This window comes from Protomyctophum bolini (genome assembly GCF_963924005.1).
Source record: "Protomyctophum bolini genome assembly, chromosome: 10".
Lineage (NCBI taxonomy): Eukaryota > Metazoa > Chordata > Actinopteri > Myctophiformes > Myctophidae > Protomyctophum > Protomyctophum bolini.
In genome coordinates this window covers 26112435-26127704 of record NC_137871.1, presented here as the reverse complement: position 1 = coordinate 26127704, position 15270 = coordinate 26112435, and the positions used below count along the sequence as shown (strand labels likewise).

Below are 15270 nucleotides of genomic sequence, written 5' to 3'. Positions count from 1 at the left end.
CTAACTTTTTTTTTCAAAATTTCAAAAAACATGGGCTATAACCCATCGTTTTTGTAATTTCGTCATTTTTTTCAAATCCTCAAAAATGATGAAAAACGGCGCGCTATAGTATGCCGTACGATATGGGCTATAGCCCACGGTCCAAAATGATGAGAAACGAGGCTAACTTTTTTTTTCAAAATTTCAAAAAACATGGGCTATAACCCATCGTTTTTGTCATTTTTTAATTTTTTTCAAATCCTCAAAAATGTTGAAAAACGGCGCGCTATAGTATGCCGTACGATATGGGCTATAGCCCACGGTCCAAAATGATGAGAAACGAGGCTAACTTTTTCTTTCAAAATTTAAAAAAACATGGGCTATAACCCATCGTTTTTGTCATTTCGTCATTTTTTTCAAATCTTCAAAAATGATGAAAAACTGCGCGCTATAGTATGCCGTACGATATGGGCTATCGCCCACGGTCCAAAATGATGAGAAACGAGGCTAACTTTTTTTTTCAAAATTTCAAAAAACATGGGCTATAACCCATCGTTTTTGTCATTTTTTCATTTTTTTCAAATCCTCAAAAATGATGAAAAACGGCGCGCTATAGTATGCCGTACGATATGGGCTATAGCCCACGGTCCAAAATGATGAGAAACGAGGCTAACTTTTTTTTTCAAAATTTCAAAAAACATGGGCTATAACCCATCGTTTTTGTCATTTCGTCATTTTTTTCAAATCTTCAAAAATGATGAAAAACGGCGCGCTATAGTATGCCGTACGATATGGGCTATAGCCCACGGTCCAAAATGATGAGAAACGAGGCTAACTTTTTTTTTCAAAATTTCAAAAAACATGGGCTATAACCCATCGTTTTTGTCATTTTTTCATTTTTTTCAAATCTTCAAAAATGATGAAAAACGGCGCGCTATAGTATGCCGTACGATATGGGCTATAGCCCACGGTCCAAAATGATGAGAAACGAGGCTAACTTTTTTTCCCAAAATTTCAAAAAACATGGGCTATAACCCATCGTTTTTGTCATTTCGTCATTTTTTTCAAATCTTCAAAAATGATGAAAAACGGCGCGCTATAGTATGCCGTACGATATGGGCTATAGCCCACGGTCCAAAATGATGAGAAACGAGGCTAACTTTTTTTTTCAAAATTTCAAAAAACATGGGCTATAACCCATCGTTTTTGTAATTTCGTCATTTTTTTCAAATCCTCAAAAATGATGAAAAACGGCGCGCTATAGTATGCCGTACGATATGGGCTATAGCCCACGGTCCAAAATGATGAGAAACGAGGCTAACTTTTTTTTTCAAAATTTCAAAAAACATGGGCTATAACCCATCGTTTTTGTCATTTTTTAATTTTTTTCAAATACTCAAAAATGTTGAAAAACGGCACGCTATAGTATGCCGTACGATATGGGCTATAGCCCACGGTCCAAAATGATGAGAAACGAGGCTAACTATTTTTTTTCAAAATTTCAAAAAACATGGGCTATAACCCATCGTTTTTGTCATTTCGTCATTTTTTTCAAATCTTCAAAAATGATGAAAAACTGCGCGCTATAGTATGCCGTACGATATGGGCTATAGCCCACGGTCCAAAATGATGAGAAACGAGGCTAACTTTTTTTTTCAAAATTTCAAAAAACATGGGCTATAACCCATCGTTTTTGTCATTTCGTCATTTTTTTCAAATCTTCAAAAATGATGAAAAACTGCGCGCTATAGTATGCCGTACGATATGGGCTATAGCCCACGGTCCAAAATGATGAGAAACGAGGCTAACTTTTTTTTTCAAAAAACATGGGCTATAACCCATCATTTTTGAAGATTTGAAAAAAATGACGAAGCCTCGTTTCTCATCATTTTGGACCGTGGGCTATAGCCCATATCGTACGGCATACTATAGCGCGCAGTTTTTCATCATTTTTGAAGATTTGAAAAAAATGACGAAATGACAAAAACGATGGGTTATAGCCCATGTTTTTTGAAATTTTGAAAAAAAAAGTTAGCCTCGTTTCTCATCATTTTGGACCGTGGGCTATAGCCCATATCGTACGGCATACTATAGCACGCCGTTTTTCATCATTTTTGAAGATTTGAAAAAAATGACGAAATGACAAAAACGATGGGTTATAGCCCATGTTTTTTGAAATTTTGGAAAAAAAAGTTAGCCTCGTTTCTCATCATTTTGGACCGTGGGCTATAGCCCATATCGTACGGCATACTATAGCGCGCAGTTTTTCATCATTTTTGAAGATTTGAAAAAAATGACGAAATGACAAAAACGATGGGTTATAGCCCATGTTTTTTGAAATTTTGAAAAAAAAAGTTAGCCTTGTTTCTCATCATTTTGGACCGTGGGCTATAGCCCATATCGTACGGCATACTATAGCGCGCCGTTTTTCATCATTTTTGAAGATTTGAAAAAAATGACGAAATGACAAAAACGATGGGTTATAGCCCATGTTTTTTGAAATTTTGGAAAAAAAAGTTAGCCTCGTTTCTCATCATTTTGGACCGTGGGCTATAGCCCATATCGTACGGCATACTATAGCGCGCCGTTTTTCATCATTTTTGAAGATTTGAAAAAAATGACGAAATGACAAAAACGATGGGTTATAGCCCATGTTTTTTTAAATTTTGGAAAAAAAAGTTAGCCTCGTTTCTCATCATTTTGGACCGTGGGCTATAGCCCATATCGTACGGCATACTATAGCGCGCAGTTTTTCATCATTTTTGAAGATTTGAAAAAAATGACGAAATGACAAAAACGATGGGTTATAGCCCATGTTTTTTGAAATTTTGAAAAAAAAAGTTAGCCTCGTTTCTCATCATTTTGGACCGTGGGCTATCGCCCATATCGTACGGCATACTATAGCGCGCCGTTTTTCATCATTTTTGAGGATTTGAAAAAAATGAAAAAATGACAAAAACGATGGGTTATAGCCCATGTTTTTTGAAATTTTGAAAAAAAAAGTTAGCCTCGTTTCTCATCATTTTGGACCGTGGGCTATAGCCCATATCGTACGGCATACTATAGCGCGCAGTTTTTCATCATTTTTTAAAAAAATGAAAAAATGACAAAAACAATGGGTTATAGCCCATGTTTTTTGAAATTTTGAAAAAAAAAGTTAGCCTCGTTTCTCATCATTTTGGACCGTGGGCTATAGCCCATATCGTACGGCATACTATAGCGCGCCGTTTTTCATCATTTTTGAAGATTTGAAAAAAATGACGAAATGACAAAAACGTTGGGTTATAGCCCATGTTTTTTGACATTTTGGAAAAGAAAGTTAGCCTCGTTTCTCATCATTTTGGACCGTGGGCTATAGCCCATATCGTACGGCATACTATAGCGCGCCGTTTTTCATCATTTTTGAAGATTTGAAAAAAATGACGAAATGACAAAAACGATGGGTTATAGCCCATGTTTTTTGAAATTTTGAAAAAAAAAGTTAGCCTCGTTTCTCATCATTTTGGACCGTGGGCTATAGCCCATATCGTACGGCATACTATAGCACGCCGTTTTTCATCATTTTTGAAGATTTGAAAAAAATGACGAAATGACAAAAACGATGGGTTATAGCCCATGTTTTTTTGAAATTTTGAAAAAAAAAGTTAGCCTTGTTTCTCATCATTTTGGACCGTGGGCTATAGCCCATATCGTACGGCATACTATAGCGCGCCGTTTTTCATCATTTTTGAAGATTTGAAAAAAATGACGAAATGACAAAAACGATGGGTTATAACTTATAGCCCATGTTTTTTGAAATTTTGAAAAAAAAAGTTAGCCTCGTTTCTCATCATTTTGGACCGTGGGCTATAGCCCATATCGTACGGCATACTATAGCGCGCCGTTTTTCATCATTTTTGAAGATTTGAAAAAAATGACGAAATGACAAAAACGATGGGTTATAGCCCATGTTTTTTGACATTTTGGAAAAAAAAGTTAGCCTCGTTTCTCATCATTTTGGACCGTGGGCTATAGCCCATATCGTACGGCATACTATAGCGCGCAGTTTTTCATCATTTTTGAAGATTTGAAAAAAATGACGAAATGACAAAAACGATGGGTTATAGCCCATGTTTTTTGAAATTTTGAAAAAAAAAGTTAGCCTCGTTTCTCATCATTTTGGACCGTGGGCTATCGCCCATATCGTACGGCATACTATAGCGCGCCGTTTTTCATCATTTTTGAGGATTTGGAAAAAATGACAAAAACGATGGGTTATAGCCCATGTTTTTTGAAATTTTGAAAAAAAAAGTTAGCCTCGTTTCTCATCATTTTGGACCGTGGGCTATAGCCCATATCGTACGGCATACTATAGCGCGCAGTTTTTCATCATTTTTGAAAAAAATGAAAAAATGACAAAAACGATGGGTTATAGCCCATGTTTTTTGAAATTTTGAAAAAAAAAGTTAGCCTCGTTTCTCATCATTTTGGACCGTGGGCTATAGCCCATATCGTACGGCATACTATAGCGCGCAGTTTTTCATCATTTTTGAAGATTTGAAAAAAATGACGAAATGACAAAAACGATGGGTTATAGCCCATGTTTTTTGAAATTTTGAAAAAAAAAGTTAGCCTCGTTTTTCATCATTTTGGACCGTGGGCTATAGCCCATATCGTACGGCATACTATAGCGCGCCGTTTTTCATCATTTTTGAGGATTTGAAAAAAATGAAAAAATGACAAAAACGATGGGTTTTAGCCCATGTTTTTTGAAATTTTGAAAAAAAAAGTTAGCCTCGTTTCTCATCATTTTGGACCGTGGGCTATAGCCCATATCGTACGGCATACTATAGCGCGCAGTTTTTCATAATTTTTGAAGATTTGAAAAAAATGACAAAATGACAAAAACGATGGGTTATAGCCCATGTTTTTTGACATTTTGGAAAAAAAAGTTAGCCTCGTTTCTCATCATTTTGGACCGTGGGCTATAGCCCATATCGTACGGCATACTATAGCGCGCCGTTTTTCATCATTTTTGAGGATTTGAAAAAAATGAAAAAATGACAAAAACGATGGGTTATAGCCCATGTTTTTTGAAATTTTGAAAAAAAAAGTTTGCCTCGTTTCTCATCATTTTGGACCGTGGGCTATAGCCCATATCGTACGGCATACTATAGCGCGCAGTTTTTCATAATTTTTGAAGATTTGAAAAAAATGACGAAATGACAAAAACGATGGGTTATAGCCCATGTTTTTTGAAATTTTGAAAAAAAAAGTTAGCCTCGTTTCTCATCATTTTGGACCGTGGGCTATAGCCCATATCGTACGGCATACTATAGCGCGCCGTTTTTCATCATTTTTGAGGATTTGAAAAAAATTAAAAAATGACAAAAACGATGGGTTATAGCCCATGTTTTTTTAAATTTTGAAAAAAAAAGTTAGCCTCGTTTCTCATCATTTTGGACCGTGGGCTATAGCCCATATCGTACGGCATACTATAGCGCGCCGTTTTTCATCATTTTTGAGGATTTGAAAAAAATAAAAAAATGACAAAAACGATGGGTTATAGCCCATGTTTTTTGAAATTTTGAAAAAAAAAGTTTGCCTCGTTTCTCATCATTTTGGACCGTGGGCTATAGCCCATATCGTACGGCATACTATAGCGCGCAGTTTTTCATCATTTTTGAAGATTTGAAAAAAATGACGAAATGACAAAAACGATGGGTTATAGCCCATGTTTTTTGAAATTTTGAAAAAAAAAGTTAGCCTCGTTTCTCATCATTTTGGACCGTGGGCTATAGCCCATATCGTACGGCATACTATAGCGCGCCGTTTTTCATCATTTTTGAGGATTTGAAAAAAATGAAAAAATGACAAAAACGATGGGTTATAGCCCATGTTTTTTGAAATTTTGAAAAAAAAAGTTAGCCTCGTTTCTCATCATTTTGGATCGTGGGCTATAGCCCATATCGTACGGCATACTATAGCGCGCAGTTTTTCATCATTTTTGAAGATTTGAAAAAAATGACGAAATGACAAAAACGATGGGTTATAGCCCATGTTTTTTGAAATTTTGAAAAAAAAAGTTAGCCTCGTTTCTCATCATTTTGGACCGTGGGCTATAGCCCATATCGTACGGCATACTATAGCGCGCAAATACAGTACTAGTGTTAATATATTATTATTATAAGATCTTAGTGTTAATATGATATTGTTATAAGATCGTTTTAGATATTTTTTCATACGTTGTTTATACCGTGTATCTTTTAATACAGCTTGAGAGTTTTGTAGTCTCCACTTGGATTCATTGGCTTTTGACAACTTTGTTTTATAGTGTTTTATAAGCGTTTGTTTATTGTCTCCACCAGCCCGAGGCATGGGGAGAGTATGTTTTGCACTCCGTCCGTGTGTGTGTCCGTCTGTCTGTTAATCTCCGGCACCGTTAACCCGGTCGATACCAAACTTTGCACACACTCCCTGGATGCCAACGATGAAGCTCTGACTATAACAGGCCAATGTGAAAAGGGTGGGATATATTCCTCAGCCTAGTAGGAAAGTGCGTGAAATATTTCACATACATACATAAATTGCACACTGCGTTCATGATTTGAGACATTTTGTTCAAAATGGGCCAATCCTGCAAACTTCGAAAGCCAATGTTAGCCAATTAGGATGGAATATGAAATATCGGACAGATCTGCCTTGACTATAGAGATACTGTGTAACAATTTGCAGGATCTTTGGACAAAAACTGGAGGAGTAAGAAAATGTGTTTCATAAAAGTCGGCCTCATGGTGGCGCTGTGGCAGATGTGAAAAATGCAGGTCAAAGGTTTGTCCTTGGCCTCTGAGGAGTGTGCATGCAACGTTTCACACAGATCGGTGCAGTTATAAGTAAAAATGGTGAAAAGCTGCCTCATGGTGGCGCTATAACAGGCCGTTCTGGAACATTTTGGGCAGAGGTTCGTTGTTGGCATCCAGGGAGTGTGTGTGAAAAGTTTGGCATCGACCGGATTAACGTTGCCGGAGATTAGCTGTACACACGCACGCACGGACAGAGTAGCCTACTCTCCACATGCCGTGGCTGGTGGAGACAGTAATAATGCACTGATCTTGGGGGCAAAACAAATAAATCTGTTGAATAAATCTGAGCAAAGCTTTGGAAGGAAATCAACTGTTCTCTCCATCACCGCTCTGACATGAGTGGTGTGGAACTGAAGCATATCCATTATGTCCAGCAAGTGATTTGAAATGCATTGGGTTATAGATGACGGATGTCAAGGAAGTCGAGGGGGAGAAAGAAGTGGAGTAGAGATTCTACACCCATTTGCAATTATTACTCACTTTTTCGGTAAATTCCCAGAGATTACATACCATTTTAGTAAGACCCATCATTACTTTGTGGTCTGGTGTACAGTACCTTGATACAGGCATAGAGCGATTGTCCAAACTTCTTTGTGAAGTAGGCCTTGATGTCCTGCATGTCCGCCTCGCTCCTGGACACCATGATCCTCATCAGAGTGCCGTCATCGGTCCCGGCACGCTGCACACAAACACAACATCAGCAGCTGGAAACAGCTTTTATTTGACAGTACCGGCATATCAACAGGAAAGACAAGTGTCAGAGAAGTGAACAGATTTATTTTTAAGGGGACCAGACCCGAAGTGACTTCTTGGTCCCTTATTGTCTTTTGTCTGTTTTTTTCTTCTCCTTCCGCCAAAAATAGCAGTTCTGGCTGAACCGTGCAGTCGGTTTTCGCGAAACATGCCAAACGGTGAGGATGCGAAGCCCACGACCATTTGCCAAAGGGTGGCGCTATAGCACTCAATTGAAGATGCAAACTTTGAACCCGCATAGCTCATGAACCGTTTGACCGTCGGCAATGAAACTTCGATACAAACATGCGTCTCCTCATGCTGACAAGTATCGTGTTCTTGCTTTTGACCTCTGACCTTTGATCACCCGCCATTTTAAATTATATGGAAAACTGTTCAAATCTTTCTCCTCCCAGGATCTTTGATGAAAATGCACGAAAGTTTCTACATCTAATCGAAAGTACATTTTTAAGTGCATAAATGAAGGTTTTATGAGCCAATGAAAATTGCTGTTTTGTGAAAATTCTTCTTCTGCCCATAATACATACATGCAGCGTCACATACTTATGAAACTTTAGTTAGAGTATGGTAGAGGGTCATGCCAAATAGCACTAAAACCAGTCGTTTGGCAAAAAGTCTTGTTCCCACGTGTTCCTTGACTCATGGGGAACACATCTATTACTTTGTCCAGTAACTCCGCCCTCCGCCATTTTGAGCAGTTTGAAAAATGCATATTCTGCCTGGATTTTTGAGCAATTTGTATGAAACGTTCTATACACAATATATGGAACATTATCTGAAATCCCAGTTGAAGAGAAGTTTGTGTGTGAAAACATGAACAGCAAACACACTGTAGTAATGGATAATGACATCCCCAAAACCAGGGGACATACAATTGTTATTAAAAACACTGAATGATTTTGCTGTTTACAATAGAACAGAAGTGATTGTGTCTGGATAGCTCAGTAGGTGAAGCTCTCACTTTTGGATCACAAGTTCAAGGGTTCAAATCTGAGCACCGCCAACTCAGCGTACGAGTCTTCAAGAACCCTAACCCCCCCCCTTGAATTAACTATATACTCAGCTAAGCTTTGACTAGATTTGAACATTCTCCATCCATCATGGTTATCTTATCTTCCACTTTTGTTCTTTGAGCGTTAATCACAGATTATTATTTTCTTTTACACTCCACGGTCCACACCACTTCTCATGTTCCTATAATTTATTGAACCTAACACGAGCTCTGGTTTGATACTTGATAAGACCAAGACAGGATGAGTGAATACAATCAATAAATTATGCAATCAGAGAGTGATTGAGCAGCAACTGTCTCTTTGTTTCTCTTCGTCAGACTAAACTTGTCTTTGGAACAAATGCAGCAACTTTAGCACTTGTCGTGGGTCAATAATAGTAGCCTTATCGATATGAACATAGTGTGGAAACAGATACTTACCCTCATAGAAGCACGTAATTCCTCTGCCAAATAGGCTGGGACACTCTTTGCACATTTCACTGTGGGAAATGTGAATGATTGAATGAATAAATGAATGAATGAATGAACCATTGTTACGATATTAATACTGAATGTGAAATGTTTGCCACGTTGACCTCTCTTTCACCTACAGTGTAAAGACTTATATAGCTCATCTATACAATCTCACAACGCTTGTAGATCTTTTTTGCTAATTAAAAAAATAAATCACAAGATGCCCAAGTTTGTGACAGGGTTGAAAGTGGCTTTGTTTGTCCTTGTTTCTTTGGGGGGGGGGGGGGGTGTACGTTGTTGCTTTTATGTTTGTGTTTCTGTGATGCTTTGTGATGTAAAAAGAAAAAAAGAAAAAAAAGGGTGACGATAATTATGTGCAAAGATTTTCTTGTCAGATGTGCTGCCTAACTGTCCCCAATAAAATAAATGGCTAACAATGTAGTTGCAGTATTTCATTCAAATATACAAACGTATACGGCTCTACCATGATCCCTAGTAGTACAACAACGGTCTTACCGATAGCAAGCATCAAGTTCTCCAAGTTCCCAGTGGTCTCGCCTTCAATAATATCTATAAGTTCATTCCCAGATATCTTCTTGTAGGCAGCCATCACTGTGGGGGAAACGAGACAATGACATTGGGTGTGGAACTGTGGAGGTTATTCCAACTCAGCGATCTAAACTACAATTATGAGGTTTTGATGTGCTATGGATGATGATGATGGGCGAAATCCATGCCTCTGCTTTTGAAGTCCCACCGATATACAAGCTCACAATGTCATAGTGCAACATGTTGTGAGCTTCGCTGTTATTTGTTGCTGAACGCATATCCCAGAATAGGGAAGTTAAATACTGTATAGATTTCAAAAACTTTCAAAATTCAATAAAATTCCTTTTTTTTGCTATTTTCGTTTTTTGTTGTATGAGAAGAAAATGTGCCCCTTCAATGTCCCCAGCGGGAATCGAACCCAGGACCTTCTAGCTTTGAGGCGACAACACTATACAGACTGTGTCACCGTGACCCTGAAATGCATATTCTATATATTATTTTGTATGCGTGTCTTAATTTTTTTTTCCATATTGTTGCTTGTCTTGATGTTGTATGTTTACCTGGGCCACAGGAAACAAGCCTTTAATTTGCTTTTTTGCGATTATGCATTTGGCTTTTTTAAACACACTGCTGTACTCTTAAACTGTCAATTATTCAATCAATCAATGTCATGCACGCACACATGAATGCACAACACCCCCCCCCCCCCCCCCCCCACACACACACACACACCTAATCTAAGATGCTCAAAGCTCCTGTTGCCAAGGATGTTGACAAATCTCTCCTCATCTGTGCCAACCTTGCCCTCGCCAGCTTTAAACAAGTCCTGAAATGACACACACACACACACACACACACACACACACACACACACACACACACACACACACACACACACACACACACACACACACACACACACACACACACACACACACACACACACACACACACACACACACACACAAACACAAACACAAAAACTATATATATATATTTTTTTTGTAAGGACATTTTGTATTCAGATCAAAATTCAATGACACAGAAATGGTTCTGAACAAACAGGATTTTCCATTCCATCAGGATGTCTCTAAATCTATTGATCTCTCATTAATCTAAGACTGCCCAGAGCTCCCATGGCCTTTGCATCTCTATAGCTCTCTGGAGACCATCTTCCAGCAACAGCTGGTACTACTGATAAGATAACATGTTGACATTTTAAAAGTTTCCAATTTGAGTTTCCAATTTAATTATTTTTGGCCATGCCATCGTTATATGGCAATTTTAAAACATACTTTATTTTCTTTAAAATAGCTCTCTCTTGCATATGGAGCTATTGCAAAGCATCTGTGTTTGGAGGTAATAATCCGAATAGTCCTAATAATGAACCCACTCTCACTGTCTCCAACATATCTAGTTTCCTGCTAAATCTGGCACCAAACCGACTATACCCACATTACACCTGCAGTCTAATGAAGCTGTATAGAGAAGGGCAATGGCACCGCCCTGGAGAAGAGCCCAGTCTAATGAAGCTGTATAGAGAAGGGCAATGGCATCGCCCTGGAGAAGAGCCAAAAATAAGGTGAAGGGACGCAAACAAAAGTTGAGGATGCGCTGAGGGCTCTCTACCATGGCGTAGGCCCAGTATTTTTTTCACACGCACGCACAGGTACAACACGTGTTTACGAGTAAACGCGTCCTATACGACGCGCCAAGCAGAAGCGTAGCGTCTGTTCTCTGTTGGGCAACTGGGCAGGTCAATATAGAGCTCTTGCCCGTGCAGGTTAGGCTGCTGAAAGACGGAGGTAAGAAAAGTAATCTGCTCCTCCGACAACAATTGGCTGTCCCATCCGCATCTTTTACCAAGCTGCTGACTTGTGCATAATGCATATCAATGGTCCACGTGTGACCTGTTAAGTATTGTAGTCTGTAGGCATAGGCTATACTGTCAGATGTCCTGAAGCAGTCCAACAGAGAATGGAATGGATAATGGTCCTGGATGAATTAAATTACAGAGAGGTGACATGACTTGCGAGTCGCGACTATAGTTGCGACGACTAGCTGCGAGTTGACTCTCACAGTGTTGCATTGGTGATTTGATCTCTGGTGGGACGCTATTTAAACGTCACAGTCACACGCACACATCACTTAACACCTGCAGGTCATATAGCAAGGTGAAGCCTTGATATGCATACAGGCTCATTCATTCATGTTGCAACCCTCGGCTTTTGCAGAAAAGGTGGCCTCTGTGAGCGACAGTCAGAGACCTAGATGGGGGCATATTGAGCCATCCCAGCTCCTTGGCCTCCTACTATCCCGGTACCAAGCAAAGGGGTGGAAATACAATCCAATTTCTAGTACTCCTAGTTAGTGAGCCTGGAGTACGATATGGGCTATAGCCCATGGTCCAAAATGATGAGAAACGAGGATAACTTTTTTTTTCAAAATTTCAAAAAACATGGGCTATAACCCATCCTTTTTTTTGTCATTTTTTCATTTTTTTCAAATCCTCAAAAATGATGAAAAACGGCATGCTATAGTATGCCGTACGATATGGGCTATAGCCCATAGTAAAAAATGATGAGAAACGAGGATAACTTTTTTTTTCAAAATTTTAAAAAACATGGGCTATAACCCATCGTTTTTTCAAATCCTCAAAAATGATGAAAAACGGCGTGCTATAGTATGCCGTACGATATGGGCTATAGCCCATGGTCCAAAATGATGAGAAACGAGGATAACTTTTTTTTCAAAATTTCAAAAAACATGGGCTATAACCCATCGTTTTTTTCTTTTTTTTCAAATCCTCAAAAATGATGAAAAACGGCGTGCTATAGTATGCCGTAAGATATGGGCTATAGCCCATGGTCCAAAATAATGAGAAACGAGGATTACTTTTTTTTTCAAAATTTCAAAAAACATGGGCTATAACCCATTGTTTTTTTCATTTTTTTTTTAAATCCTCAAAAATGATGAATAACGGCGTGCTATAGTATGCCGTACAATATGGGCTATAGCCCATGGTCCAAAATGATGAGAAACGAGGATAACTTTTTTTTTCAAAATTTAAAAAAACATGGGTTATAACCCATCGTTTTTTTCATTTTTTCATTTTTTTCAAATCCTCAAAAATGATGAAAAACGGCGTGCTATAGTATGCCGTACGATATGGGCTATAGCCATAACTCAGACCACCGTAAGTTCAGACAAGGTCTGCAGTTTTTTTTTTTTTTGCTGTTTTAGAGTGGGACAGTTAATAGGGGGAGCTGTGGTGACATCACATTGAGGTTCGATTGCTTTTCACAAGTGACAGGGGGCACTGTTTAACCATAATGAGTGACTTTATGAGTCAGATTATGCAAAACTTAGAAATAAGCCTTCCGTGTTGTCCCCCTGCATTTTAAGTATTATTGAAAAATGCTAAACTAAAATCTGAATTTGAATTTAAAACTGTGTCGCTTTAGGTCCTTACCTTGGCGTCTTTCTCAACCTTGTCTTCTTCTACCTCCTCCTCTCTGCTGCCCTTGATGGCGAAATCAATACACAGACAGACAGACAGACAGACAGACAGACAGACAGACAGACAGACAGACAGACAGACAGACAGACAGACAGACAGAGTCAGACAGACACAAACAAACAGATTTACCAAAGTAGATTGACCGATGTACTACAGAAAGCAGAAGGTCAGACGTGATTGGAAACGTGGTGAAGTGATCTCATGCTTGTCAGATCAGGCGACCAAAGGGAGATTACATTACTATATGAGTGGCATACGATCCATGATTACATTTCTGCCTCTAATACCAACTTACACCTGAGACGTGGAGATTGTATAGTGTATCATCACTCTCTCCCCTGCTCCCTCGATCACCCTCGGGTTTCCTCTGCCATCTCCTAATAATTCTGTTCCCCCTTTACTCCCTCCCTACCCCTCCTCCCTTTCCACCATGTCTTGACATTTACAGCGTCATAGTTATAGTGGCACGTACTCCTCCAACCCCCTTCTCCTTCATTCCCTAATTTCCACCCAAACCTCAAATGACTTTCTAATGGCATCCTGATTAGAGACTCTAATTAACAGGAAAGGAAAGATCTGTGGTTCCAGCTGTCCTCTCCTGTTCACCCTCTCTCTCACTTAATCGCTGTCACCCGCCTCGTATACGTCTTTCCACCGCCCTCCCTCTTACCCCCCCCTGCCCCCCCCCCAGCCCTCTCGTCGTCACATTCTCCTTACCTGGCATAGGATCACCAGTAGTTTTTGGTAGTGTCCTGAGGTGTCTCCGCAGATATCTTTTTCCAGCTTGTTAGAATACTCTAGGAAGGAAACAAGAGAAGAAGGGAAGGAAGATTGCTTACACTTCTCACTAACGGCAGCCATCAAAGGTTGCAATCGACCCAAGTGGGCCAAGCTTCTGTTTTTCAGAAGGTCTCCGACCGACCGCACATATTCGATTAGCAAAGCTAGCGGATGGCCTGGCCTTCTCTTCTGTCCGGCTCATATACTGTAGTCTTTTTGGCTCTGGCCCCTCGTGCCTTGGTGCATTGCTAGTATGAATTGTGTACCCCCCCCCCCACCCCCCAGTCACATAAAAGCATAGAGCAGTTCCCACAATGGTACAATGGTATGTTGTTTTCGTCATGATTCAATACAGGTTACGTAAGGTATATACTATTTATGATAGTGCCCCAAGATGCTAAGGTTTTCATTACACTTGATTTGCCAGTGACGTACATAACTACTCAGCTATTCCAGTGGAAAATAAAAGGGTGCTGATAACGTACCAGAAAAAAGAAAACGATATTGCCCACAGTCAAGTGCTAATTACCCATTTAGGCCAGACTGAAAAATGTATTTTTAAAATGTAATTTCTTCTGAAAAACCTCATGTTTCTATATCAGTGGTTCTCAATATTTCATGTCAAGGACCCCAAAGATTATATGTAATATGCCGCCGACCCCCATCTGAGAATATGTTGTTCCAGGGACCCACCAGAAGCAAAGATTTGAGTTAAAAACTGAAACTCTGAAAGAATATATATTCAAAGATTTGAGGCACATTTTCAAGATTTTTCAAAAATAGCAGACCACAAGTTCATAGCGCGGCACCGAGTGCCGCGCTATGAGCTTGTAGATCTGCTATTTTTCAATAGCTAAAGTATAACTTAATGCTTAAAACACCAAAAGGGGTTCCCGCCCAGAATGGGATAACAACTCTTATCTGTTTTTACACTCAGTAATAATGATGACAAAACTACTTTGTTCGATAGTTAATTGTAGGAGCACAGATAAACGCTGACACAGACAGAAAGGGAAATGCCTGAATGGATTATTGTACTATTAATATTGTTGTTTCTAATAGGTAACAATCAACAATTCACTGAAATGCACATCAAACGCATTAGAGTTTCCCTTAAAGATAAAAGTAACTTCAATAATAATCCGTCATGAGTTTACTTTAATGCCAGTGATCAATTAAAGAACTTAAGTTATATACTGTTGTTGACTACATGATATATACCCTGTGTAGAGTTTATATTGGCCTAACTTCATTTTTCCCTGGACACAAAATTAAACGCTGAAAATAACCAAATTACAAGACCACAATTTCACAACACCTTGTGAGATTGTATTTTTGCCAAATGTTTGCCTATTTTTGCTTAATGTTTGCTTAATTAGTTA

General features: G+C 39.0%; 1 protein-coding gene across 1 annotated transcript in view; it reads right to left on the bottom strand.

The window, feature by feature from the left end:
* The window catches only part of anxa5a (annexin A5a), a gene marked incomplete at its 3' end in the record, with an annotated part of 34681 nt that overhangs the window by 1118 nt on the left and 18293 nt on the right, over positions 1 to 15270 (bottom strand). The window contains exons 5-10 of the mRNA XM_080774136.1: positions 13826 to 13905; positions 13061 to 13111; positions 10321 to 10414; positions 9556 to 9651; positions 9007 to 9065; positions 7378 to 7500 (exon numbers count right to left, since the gene is read on the bottom strand). Coding sequence (XP_080630262.1) covers positions 7378 to 7500; positions 9007 to 9065; positions 9556 to 9651; positions 10321 to 10414; positions 13061 to 13111; positions 13826 to 13905 — 503 coding nt within the window. The remainder of the gene's footprint in view (positions 1 to 7377; positions 7501 to 9006; positions 9066 to 9555; positions 9652 to 10320; positions 10415 to 13060; positions 13112 to 13825; positions 13906 to 15270) is intronic.